General features: G+C 40.5%; 1 protein-coding gene across 1 annotated transcript in view; it reads left to right on the top strand.

Annotated features, from left to right (window-relative positions):
- Positions 1–12,765, top strand: part of LOC116840244 — a 65,473-nt gene extending 52,708 nt beyond the window's left edge. The window contains exons 3-7 of the mRNA XM_032806739.1: positions 2,364–2,506; positions 2,928–3,230; positions 8,782–9,321; positions 11,640–12,023; positions 12,335–12,765. Coding sequence (XP_032662630.1) covers positions 2,364–2,506; positions 2,928–3,230; positions 8,782–9,321; positions 11,640–12,023; positions 12,335–12,511 — 1,547 coding nt within the window. The 3' untranslated portion in view covers positions 12,512–12,765. The remainder of the gene's footprint in view (positions 1–2,363; positions 2,507–2,927; positions 3,231–8,781; positions 9,322–11,639; positions 12,024–12,334) is intronic.
- Positions 12,766–13,283: the final 518 nt, after the last annotated feature.

Genomic DNA, 13,283 nt, shown 5'->3' with positions numbered 1-13,283 from the left:
CTTAATGAAAACTATACGTCCCTAGATTAAGGTGGACGCTGGCCAGCCTTCGGACCTGGTAGATACGACCTGTCTTATGCAACGTGGGGGCGGGTTCTATGATGTCCGGTGTATTAGATGGAAGTTTCGGCCATTAATACCTAATATCATGCCGCCGGCAGTAAATCCTTTGTTGGTCATCTTTGACGGGGACTTAGTGCCGTGCATCAAGAGACCTATCTATCAATCCCGGGTACAATCTAATATTGCATTTTGATTAGCTTATTATGCTTGACGAGTGCAATCCCGATATTACGCTCAAGCTCATGAATTTATGCGAGGTCCTTCATTAAAAATTATCGCCTTATTCTTTTCCGTGAATCTCGAGTGTTCTCTTTATCCAGCGACAACTAAATGCGAGGTTGTTAGTTTGTATTTGGGAACGTTTTAGTTTCTTCTTTTACGATATATCTTCTGTGATTAAGACAAATTCAATTTTCATATCCCCTTCCTTTGTACTCGTTCAATAGACATTCTGAACGACAATCACAGGCAACATCTTTACTTGAGAGGAGCTGCCACATTTACATTTTATTCTTCAGCGGTACACTGTAAAAAATTTTTGTAAAATTACACCTATTATAGTGGGTAATTTTGAGGCCAACTATTATAGATGTAAATTTATACACGTAATTATCGCATAAAAATATATTTATATAGATGAAAGATACATTTTGATACATTATGTAAATTTACAACTATAATACTTGGTCTCATAATTACATGGAATTTTACACAAATTTTTTACAGTGTATATCATTCGACTTCTCTTCAGCTTACACGCGTGGCACAGATCAAGCTCTACGTTTTACGACATAAACGCATAATTGCTCTCGAGTGATAAAGATAAAGTAAGGGTAAACTGAACACCTAACAATCATGAAGAATTGTTATTAACGATGCTATGAAATGAATAAGTATGAATTGTTATTAAACGATGCTATGAAATGGATACTATATAGTCAATGAAATTGAACGGATGGAATCTTCTCTTTCTCTTGCTCCAGTCTTTCTTTCAACTTCCTCCCCCTCTCTCTCTCTCTCTCTCTCTCTCTCTCTCTTTTTCTTCCTCCCCTCTCTCTTTCTGTCTTTCTCATCCCTCTCTTCCTTCTCGCACTCCATTTCCTCGGTTCCGCAGAAGTCTGGGATTATGACCTGGAGTGGGATAGACTCCCGGACTTAAGTCAGGGTTACACAAGGATCGCAGCTATTGTGCCATCGCACAGGTCCCATTGTCTCGAGATAGACGAGTGGATCTGCATATGCTTAGCGCCGGAGTTAAACTTCTCTCTCTCTCTCTCTCTCTCCTTGCCCACTCTCCCCTCTCTTCCTTCCCTCTCTCTCTCTCTCTTTCTCTGTCCCTCTTCTATTCTCTCCTCTCGGCGATCTTCAATACACGCTTCGCGAATCATCCTACCCCCCTCGAATTTGGATCCTGAAACGCCGAAGACTATACCTATTGTCAGCCGGATGTACGGAAATAGTGCTTCAGTCGAAGCCGCCAGACGATTTAAGGTTCTCATGAACCGAGAACCTCCGTGAAGACGTCTTCGATATGCCCGGTTTGCGAATCGAATTAATTAGAGCCACTAATACGACTCACTCCAAAGACACCGTAAAATGTCCCGCGCCTCATAGTCTACAGATTAAGGCTTCTCTGTCTTAGCTGTGGCTATCCTTAATTAGTAGCATAAAAAATCAGAAAACGTATGTAAAATTCTCGCGGAATACATCGAAAATATTCTGAAAACTTTCCTTTTATTCTAACAATTAAGCAATGACCGTAAAATTGACGCGACAAAATAAGAAAAGGTAGGTTGAAAAGAATGGCTGCATGTTAATTTTACGATTATTTATTGATTTTTAGAGCAAACAAGGAAAGTTTTTGAAATATTTTACAAACGTGTTCAATCGATCCCAAGTGTCACTTTATAAATAGATCCTTTTATTTCAATGTATTTCGCAGGAATTTTGATTATGCGTTTTCTCGCTTTTAACATCACTAATCAAAAGTCCCGCCACAAGAGATCAAGAGTCTTAAACAATCGGAATGAGCGAAGGGTGGAATACACGATGCTTATTCAACACCGATAAGCAAAACATTTTTATGCTTTTCAAAATTCGAAATATTTAGCTTTCGAGAAATCCAGAAAGCAGCTACAGATTTTCTAGAAAACAGACAAGCGGAGGGCAATTAGAGCGCATTTATAAAAGGACGCAATCGTTAGCTAATTTACCCGCCGTAAATTCGTCACTCCATTGTTACTCCCGGTAAGAGGATTGTCGAGCACGTTACTTCACGCAAACTCCTTTGTCTGTTGCAGCGAAAAATCTGCCGGTGCATTGTGTGGTGGAGACGATTCACAATATTGTAGAAAGTCATGTAAGCAACAGTCGCGAAAAATGGCGAAGCCCACAGGTGGAGACGGACTCTTACGTTATCATTCCGGTAGCTATGCCCTTTCAGGTAAGATCGATATTTTTACTTCAATTTTTTCGAGTAATTATCGTTATATCTATTCATGTGATACACGATAACTATAGCTGCGCTTCTAACCCAATATTTTTGAGTGTCTTTTATTATTTTAAGAAACCAAACGCCCCCACGATATAATGAAAAACTTATTGCTCAATTAATTTGAAACTTGATGAAAAGTGTAAATGTAACAATAACTAAACGCATTAAATGACTAAACATACTACATTAAATTAAAGAGAAAATTTAAAAATTTGCCTGCAATATTATTTTTTACTATTGATAGAAAGAATATGGCTAAAAATCCAAGAAATGTCTGCAGATCCCTAACAAATTGTCGCGAAAATATTGGAAATAGTGGAAATACATCTTTCGACGAAACCCCGAAAGAGTCAATTTTTGTTGCCGGCAGGACTTGGTGGGCGAGGCGCTCGTTCGTTTAGGGTATTCCAGCGATCTGATACCGAGCGCCCGAGGGAGCATCGTTATACGAAACTGGAAACCCCTGCCGATGGAAAAGGTCGCCGATGGGCCGTTGCTGACGGTGGGGGACATTCTGGCCGAACTGACGTCGGTGGCGACCCTGAAAATTCAGGTGTACAGATCCAGGCCGCCACCCCCCAGTCCAGCCGCTGAAGTTAGAAATAAATTGCTGAGGTTGCTGCTGTTACACAGCCATACGCTACTCGTTTCCGCCGGATGCCCCTTGGACGAGGTATGACTTTGAATCCTACCGCAGTCCTTTGATATGAAAAATGTCAGTTCGCTGTTCGGAAAGAAACGTATGATCTCTAAGCGGGTCTTCACTTCAACTTCTTAGTGATAACGACAAAATTTCACTGAGATTTCGATGCTGTCGGAAGCGAAGGCTGTTCTCCCGCGCGGGAGAAAGAAATATCCGAGTTGTGTCTGCGCGTTTATTTAGATTGGAGGACACGGCTAAGTAACGGCGTGCCGAGAGAATTTAAGGACCATTCAAGGCGAGATCGGGGTAGGGAATACTCGTAGTAAGACGACCGCTTAAAAATGTATAAAATGTAAATCTAGCCAGAGAGTGTTTGTCGTCGCGGTGCTTAATCTCATTAAGAAGTCCTCCGACTCGGTACCCTTGTACCTCCCGCAAGAGCGGCAGTGGTAATCTTCGGTAGATTCTTGCTCGCGGCTCGCTGATCCTCACCTTGAATAAATGCTTCCTTGGTTTCGAACCACCAGTCGAAAAGTCAACGCGCTGGCCGTCTCTTCCATCCCGAATGTTTATTGAGCGATAATTTCCCTCTCCCCCGCTTACATATCTCTTATACATTTCTAAACAATTTTATATATTACACTTGTAATATACATTTTCATATTCGAAGCATATATATTTCTTATCGCGATAATAATTAATCGGAGGAGCCATGGAGATTTATAAAATCTTGAATTTTTATTTTTCATATTTCAAAAGAAGGACATCAAAGCAAAGTGTTGTTTCCTGGAATCGCATATTCTAAGCGAAAACTTTTATCGAAAAAGTATCCCTCTTTTAATGAAGTGGACTGTTAATTGGAAATCTACTATAGATGTTACTTAAACTTTTTTCCCTTTTAAGTTAAGAGGAATATGTTTATTTGAAACGGAATGCTCTCTTACACGCGATACGAAACGCGATAAGCAAGACTTGTATTATAGATAAAATTCTTTATGCAAAATAAATATTATGCAAAAAGAATATTTTGACTTTAAAAGAATTCTCTCGGGGACATATATATTAAAATTAACCAGATAAAGTTTTTTTGTTTTTTTTTACAGAAATCGATTTCACTCATCATTCTTCGTACAAAAGTATTAAGGTGAGATCACCGAAAAATAAATACTTTACGAAATACTTCATTTTTTATTTTGAAAAATATTAAGACAAAATATCAAATATCTTGGAAGATATTTAGTTGTCGATAATTTTATCTCAATATTTTTATATGCAGAATGACTAGAAGAATCGATTTGTGTTAAAAAAAATCATATGATTCTATTAAAAAAAAATCAAAGTTGATGTTGAAATAACTTAGAAAGAAACATTTCATTATCATAACAATATACAGTGTCATCTTATGTTTGCCTCGAAATCTTATAATTTTTTTTTGTCTGAGATATTTTAGAACACAATTCATTTCTTTTATTAGTCTTTAACACTTTATATAGTTCATCCCATATAAGAGCAGAATTCTCCGTTAAGGATGAAATAATATTCTTTTGGGTGCAGCTGACTTCAACGATTGAATTCTTTTGCAAGGTATAACGTCGACGAAAAGTTACTAACGTCGCGCGAATTAGTGGCTTGCCCTCCAGCTCCGACAGAATCAAGAAACGTAATCGCGACTGTCCCGAATAATGCGAAATTTTCTATCGCGATGACTCTCTAAAAGAGAGAAAGACAGAGAGACTTATCCCCGATCTTCTCGATTTTCCCTCCATCCCCCGAAGATTGAAATAGGTGCGCGATTTTTCGGACCGGCCCGCGCAGACGTGCCCTTCCGACAGCGGAAGATCTCATAGCGTATGATAGGATTACCCTTTACTCTACCAAATTCGTAGCCTTCATCAAAAGCCCCCTCGATATCGGTACCGAAGGGGGAGGGCGGGAAGGGTGAAGGGAGAAGGAAGGGGAGAAGAGGTACCCTGCCTCCTCCGGGCCGGCATTATCTAAGTGCACTCTCTTTGAAGATCCCGCCACCCGCCCATCCCCGAACTTTAATGCCGCTCACGGTGGTCTATGATTACCAATTTTCCCCGGCAAACGTTTCCTGCTTGAGTTTCGTAGCCCGTCGGCTAATGGCGAACCGTTGTGATGGAGAACCGACGTCTCTCTCGCGTAGATTTGGACTAATCTGACGATGATGCACGAAGACGTGCCGCCGAGTTTCCCCCTGCCGCTCGCACGGCACTACTCTTTGGCAAACGCGTCTTTCTAACACACACGATCGCGAAATACTTTACGCTCGTAATTTACTGCTGTGAACTCGGAACGGGACTCAGCAGATTTCTCTCAACTAGGTCGACCAGTAATCTGTTGCGCAAAACTGCAGAGAGTATTTTGGCAGTTCGCGCGGAGACACACGAAGGCAGAACACATGTGATTTCCTGGAGAAGTATGGAGCTCGTATTTGTCCACGAAAATATGTAATGGAAAGTTTTGCCACGGCAATAAATACTTCTCAAGGAGCTCGAAATGCATGCGTTAATTGAAATCGACAGTGTAAATCGCGGCCGCGTTACAATCGCAAACGATAAAGAGCTACGAAATCTATTTCTATTCAATTTGAAATACAGAAGATCCATATAACAATACAGGAGTCATGTAACAAGCGTCACCTGGTACATCAGAATTAACGTTTAATCGTATTTTGTAGCGCTGTGTTTCACTTATCTATTACATGTTTTTGTGAATTTCTATTACATACGTCAACAGCTGATTTATATATGTGTGTGTTCCACATGAATATATATTTAAAGAAGAAAACTGAAAAGATTACGCATTTATTTTTATTATGATCTGTATAGCTTTTAGCGACCATATTTTATGATATCCGCACTGCAATTAAGAATTACATAACAACGTGTCAACATATTTATCAAAAAATTTTCTAAGAAAAACCACAAGCAAAGCTATATAATATTAACTATCTGCAGTTTTAAAAATGTCTTTGGAAAGTGCATAATTATATAAAGGTAAAATAAGATAAAAGGTGCCTGGATATTCACCGCGACCATCTTGATTTATGATGTCAGAAGCGAGAAATTATATGCTGAAAATTATATGCTGCACAATACGTAGAAATAAAAAAAATGTATTCACAAAATAGCATTTGCAATCGGGCAAATCCGTAAAATATGTAGTTCGAGAACACTTTCCTCTTTTCATGTAACAATCAATAAGTAATCGTACAACTAAAAAATGACCAGCTTTCCACTAAATCCGGAACACTTCATAAACGTGTGGAGAGAGTGTAAGGGAAATCGCTGAAAATTATATAAATATACATATATGCATTTCGGATTATTTTACGGATTTTTTCTATTCTCAATCGATTGCGTCATTTCACGGGCACATCTTTTTATTTCTAAATATTTCACAGGAAATTTGAACGTCTGTTTTTTCTCTTCTGACATCACCAATCGAGAGTTTCGCGACGAGGAAGCAGGAGACTTAAATGTGTAAACAGGCTACCTGTTCAACCTCACAATTTCAAGACACTTCAAAAAGAAAAGAGAGAAAGAAAAGTATTGAGAGCTGACGTACGCGAATTTTGACATAGAAGAAAAAATACCCGAGGGAGAGAGAAAGAGAGACAGGGGGGAAGAGAGAAAGAAAGAGAAAGAGCCGTCGAAACGATCCGCGCGTCGCCAATCGTCGCGGACTCGTCACCCGCGGATTGTTTGATCAGGGTCTTGTGATCGCGATTGATTTACCACCACGCCACGGATCAGCCGATTGCCGTGCGCGTCACTCTTGAATAATAAATACGTGTAAATCAGGCTCGAATCGCGGCGCAACGTCTTCTCAGATAAGCCGGCCGTCCCGCTTTCGACGGCGTACCAACTGTTTGCCGACCGATTTCTGAAATCTCGCGAGCGCCTGTCAGACTCGCGTCTCGCCTGCCTACCTGGAGTGATTAAGTGCGGTGTCGTAAAACTGAGGCGGATGAGGATTCGAGGAGGTGTCGCGGAGCCGTTGCGGCCGGATAATTGTCGTCTTGCAGTGTCTGACGCTACCAAGGTGCCACGGATACACGCGACGGATTACCGCGTTATTAAAGTGGCGTCGAGCGCCTAATCCTCTAGCCCCGGAGATATTTGTTCGTATAAATCATCGGCCAGATAAGGTGCACGCACCATTTCCTGAGACGCGAAACTTTTCCATAATCTGTCATCTTAATGCCGCGACGACGGTGACGAAAACGACATTAATGGCGACGCCTTGCAACGTCTCCTCCGCCGCTCGCGTCAACAGCCGAACAGAAGAACTGATCTGAGAGGGAGAATTTTAATTCTGCGCAATAAATCGGTTTCGGGAATTTTTCTCCCTTGATTTACGGCGCTCCCTCGGTTCTTGTTTCGAGAACCGAGACCTCGAAGATAACGTGGAAGATAATACAAGGAACCAGACTGCGCTTCTCACTAACTACACGGCTGATAATCTTTCGGCAAATGATCGTTCCACGCGCCTAGATGATGCACAAGTGTGCCAATAATTTAAGCGAATGTGGCGATTCACGACTTGGTAATGGAAATATAAATTCATACAAGATATCGAACGTAACGTCCCCTCGTGTGCAGATAAAACTCGTCAAACTGAACAAAAAGGTCCTCTATCATTTTGCAAATAATTGTGTCGATTTTTGGGTTATTAATTAAAGATTATTAGTAAATAATCGCGCATGATTGTACACCAATCTCCTCTGATTGATAATTCAAAAATTTACGTGGTTATTTGCAAAATGATAGAGAATTTTTATATTCAATTCGACCTAATAAGCGCACAACGAGTCATATCCTGAATCGTACCAATCACCAATGGTTTTTAATTAATAATTAAAAAATCTGCGTATTCATTTACAAAATGGTGGAGGAGTTTCATGTTCAGTTTAATAAGATCTACTTGCACACAAACGGATATGCGAGTTACATTAGACATTGCAAACATCCACGATGCGAAGAAGTAGAGGTATCAATGAAACAGTCGAATCTCGACAGTTCAATTCTTTTAATTCTAAACCTTCTTGCACAATACATTAAGATAAATGTCTTAATGCCCGGACATGTACCTAATTCCGGACACTCTTATTATTTTGAATATTTCTCTAAATATTTCATCTTTCAACGTACACTAAATATAAATATTAAATATATGTATACCAATATGTATGAATTGTACGTTGAAAGTTGAAATATTCATATTCAAATATAAAAATAATAACAATGTCCGGAGAATTGGTACATGTCCGGGCATTGGTACATTTACCTTAAGCCCATCGCACATGAAGTGATATAACTGCATGTAGCATAGCATAAGACTGTATGAATCAATGAGCATCGAGTATTGAGCATCAATATGGCGGGTTAATACTCGATGTTCATTGATCCATACGATCTTATACCATGCATATGCAGCTATGTCATTTCATGTGCGATGGAAAGTCTCGCGCGAAACAGGCTGATCATTCCTTTACATCGTCGGCTAATTGGAAGGAACAGGATCTCTGAAAGAGAAAATAACGCTTTCCTTGCAGATGACCCTGCTATCCCTCTGCCGAGGCGGCAATGATCTCACAGAAGAGACAAAGAGGAACTTCGAGACGTGGTTGCAGCAGCAACAGATAGGTCTCGGGATAAACCCAATAGCACCGACTTCTAACCACCATCATCATCACACGCAGAGCCCGCAACCCGACAGCGGCGGCTCGATCACGCCCGGCAGCGGTCCCATCGGCCCACCGCATCCGGCGCTACTCCAGTATTCGCACAAGACCCGAATGAGGACCAGCTTCGATTCAGAACTCGAGCTGCCGCGTCTTCAGCGTTGGTTCGCTGAGAACCAGCATCCGTCGCGCGAGCAGATACAGCACTACGTCGCGGAATTGAACTCATTGGAGTCGCGCCGTGGCAGGAAGCCGTTGGACGCGAACAACGTCGTATATTGGTTTAAGAACGCGAGAGCGGCGCAGAAGAGAGCCAGCATGAACGGATGCAGCCCGCCTGGGCTCAGCCCGAGGGGTGCCAGCATCGTCAGCGAGGATTGCACTGACGAGGAGGACGACACCAGGCAGCAGGTATGCGCTGCGTTGTGAAAGATCGATTGATCAGTAAATGTAGAATTTCCTTCTGGATTTACAAATATTTGTGAATGCTCAGCAAGACAGATATACGCAAATCTGGCAGCAACTTGTCTTATATCACGCTAAAAAAAAGTTTGGTTGAATTAACCAAATATCTGGTCGAATATGAACGAACCAGAAATTCCGATTGAAATAATTCTGTTTAAGGTAACAAGATTTTTGGTTGACTTAAACAGAATTCGGATTACTTCAATCGGAATTTCTGGTTCGTTCATATTCGACCAGATACTTGGTTAATTCAATCAAATTTTTTTTCCGTATAAAAGTCGTATTCCTTAAGTGCTTCATATAGCACTTATGCTCATAACATAGAATACAGAAATAGGAATGTGAGAGAAATTAGCAGAATTTACTGAAAACGATATACTACGTAAGTGTAACATGAAAATTTACGACTTTTGGTAAATTTGTCGCTACATCAATTTAACAAAAAATTTACATCACTGTATAATATAAATTTAACGATTAATTCAATGTGCTTTCAATAAAATCAGTTCTAGTACTAATCTGAGATCTCTAGGCAATAAGATTAAGGCAGACTAACATTCTAATTGACAATGTTTGTAAAATAATTGTGGCCTTTGATGGATTAAACATTTAAAAAGTCTAACAAGTAATTTCTCCTGTCAAAGTATCTCCTAAAAAATCGTAAAAATTCTAAGAAAAGATTAGTTTACACGTCGACAAAGAATTAACGATATAAAATCCAAAAACGTGCACGAAATTCATATATTCGGTACCTAAAAATATTGGGTCAGTTAAAAAATTTGGTTCAACTTTTTGGTTATAAATAAATTCAATTTTCTCTATATATGTATGTTTCTTCGTCAACGCGCTGGCAACATTCGTACATCTCCATCGTGGAGGTAAACATCAAGACAAATTTTTTTATTGACCCAATATCATAAATTCGTACTTGAACTTTGGGACATGTACATATACATGGACTCCGAATGCCCTATGCTCTGTCGTCTAATAGAATGAAGCTAACATCTAGAAGGAGAGCGAGAATAGAGGGGCTATAGTTTTTTTCCTATTTTGTCACTTTTTTGTTGCGCGTGCATCCATTTCTCGTTTCCATAATATTATAGAGCGCAATAGCACCCCGACTAGACTGGCAAGTAAAATTCTTACTCAAATCTTATTGCACTTTGTCTGAGCAGAAAGAGACAGAGAACAGAGGGGTTGTATATATGAGAGTGAATGAACAACTAAGCCGCTCATATCGTCTAGCTCAAGACGCGAAAAACAAAGTTATTCTTGTTTTTCTCCTGTGTTTATGTTTTTTAGGCTCCCAGCCTAGTTGTTCATTCGCTTGCATCGAACGCGGTTATTCATTCACGACGTAATATCACACGTACTCAGTCAAAACTCGCGCATATCCGCGCTTCACGATAACGCTTCTCGATCTTTGTATTTTAAAAACGAGTCGTGCTCTCTCGCATCTTACTCTTTGTCTTTTCCCTTTCTTTTTCCAACTACAATTTCAAATTTCTTTTTTAAAAATGTTAACCGATAAAGAAAAGATAATGCTGTTTCTTTATCGAAAATTTAGACATATTAGATCATACGAAGAAGTAACTGATCTACACATTCAATGCTGCATATCCTGATCGCAATTTTATTTCTAGATCCATCGTTCAGAAGACAGTGATACGTTTTTACGAAACAGAAACAGTTAAGGACCAAAATCCTTTCAAGCCTCATAACTCTAAATATGCCTAATAAAAAAATATTTTATTATAGGTTTTTGGAAAGCCTTTGAAATAAGCTACAAGAATATGTAATAAAAAGTGGGGGGTCCAATTTAAAAAATTCAATTTGACTTTCGTATGACCTTCGTCCTCCACCCAAAGTCAAATTTTTAGCCATCATTAGGTACATTTTATTAAGCCCTACAACTTTGCTACTTACATATTTTTCGCTATAGTTGATCCTTTTCGAGATATTTGACCGTTTCCGGACTTTTTGCCAACCCTGTATATGTCTATATATATTATTTCTATATATATTATTTATTTATATATATATATATATATATATATATATTATGTATATATATATTATATATATATATATATATATATATATATATATATATATATATATATATATATATTATGTCTATGGTCTCTTTCTACATGTTGACTTCACTTTTCTGGCCGTATGCGAGGTCTATGTATACTACGTCCATGCTTTGGGAGCACAAAAGAACCCTAAAAGAATAAGGACCTCGCGACCGCTGCTTTCAGTCGACGTCGGGGTCACCCTGCCCTCCGAGCAGTCCACCCGTCGGTCCCTTGTCCTTGACTACGAGACCAGAGGACCAACAGCCACCGTCGTCGACCCCCTCCTCGGTGAAGCAGGAGGACGCGAGGGTGTCCTCCGGTTCAGAGGACGACGAGGCGAGGCACACGGGCCCCATCCCGCCGGGATTCTCGCTAGTGCCAAGTCCCATGTTCGGCCACGGCATAATGTACATGTCGCATTATCTGCCGCCGCGCGGGCCAACCGGCTGTCCCACCAGCATGCTGGCCGACGAGAGGAGGAAGAGAAACCGGACGTTCATCGATCCCGTGACGGAAGTGCCGAGACTGGAGTATTGGTTCAAACGCAGCACTCACCCGAGCCACGCGGTACGTATAATCGAGCGTGCAACGTTATCGCGCTAATTTGTCCCTCCTTCGGCGACGGTATTAAACGCGCCATCGCGGGAAATTCCATGCGGCGGATTAATAGCGCGCGGGCGCTTTATTAAAGACACACCGTTAAAGAGACCAGACGTAGACGCACGATTAGTCAATACGAATACACGTCGCGATGAGCCGCCTTGAGATTGCTCGAACGATCTCGCACGTACCGAGGTCGGATAGATCCGACTCTAATCCCCCCACCTGCGTCACGGAAGGTTTGTTGGTCTGAAAGATATTTTACGATCGATCCGTAGCTCATTCTATCGTACACGGAGGAGTTGAACAAGATGCCGTATCGTCAGAAGTTCCCGCGTCTGGAGCCGAAGAACGTGCAATTCTGGTTCAAGAACCGCAGGGCCAAGAACAAGCGGCTGAAGATGGCTCTGTTTGAAGGCGAGTCACCGCAACAGCATCCATATCACGCGGACTAGTTAATTTCATTAAATAACGTTCACTAGAAAAACGCGAGGAACAAACGGCGGATATGCGCGCGCGCGCGTTGGCGCGAGGAAATAAAGGGAAATCGTTAATCGACCTGTTACTCCTTACTACCGTTGATACGCGGCTTTAACGCTTTACGGGCCGCACATTCATTGTAATTATCACGTAATAATTAATATAATTATTATGGACTTTCATGAGAGTGTAAATACGAGATGATGTCGAATAAAAGCTATACATCACAGTCGTATTATTATCAAGTACATTTCCTTCCTAAAAAAAAACGTACGATGTGTGAATCTATGTTATTCAACAACAATGACTGCCTCTTATTACGCAAGCACAGTACTTTAACATTTTCGGGAACCCCAATATCATATAGTTGCAAAGCTACGCCGAGAAAATATTGAGAGTATCGCTTAGCTGAATATAATTGCCGCGACAAGATATTAACATTATTTGCACACTAAAGGTTTGTAGAAACCATAGCACTTTGGAAGTGGCACACTTTTACCGCCTGTTCATACGCATTTGAGCAGAATCCTTAGTGCTGTACGCCACAACCAAACCTTAAGGATCCCTCAACCATGGTATTAGTTCTGCAGACCACAACAGAGAGACAGCAATATTCTTTCGCCTGAGGATACGCTAATTGAACATTACGTATCATAAGAGCTGTGGCTGTGAGAACTGTATAGATGGGCGTATAATAACAGCAACTCTTGATGCAATATCTGTTTAACTTGAATTTACACGTATTTT

The sequence above is a fragment of the Odontomachus brunneus genome, unplaced genomic scaffold (genome assembly GCF_010583005.1).
Source record: "Odontomachus brunneus isolate Ranch 3 - 2012 unplaced genomic scaffold, Obru_v1 Obru_scaffold_009, whole genome shotgun sequence".
Lineage (NCBI taxonomy): Eukaryota > Metazoa > Arthropoda > Insecta > Hymenoptera > Formicidae > Odontomachus > Odontomachus brunneus.
This window is presented reverse-complemented; position numbering and strand designations above follow the sequence as displayed.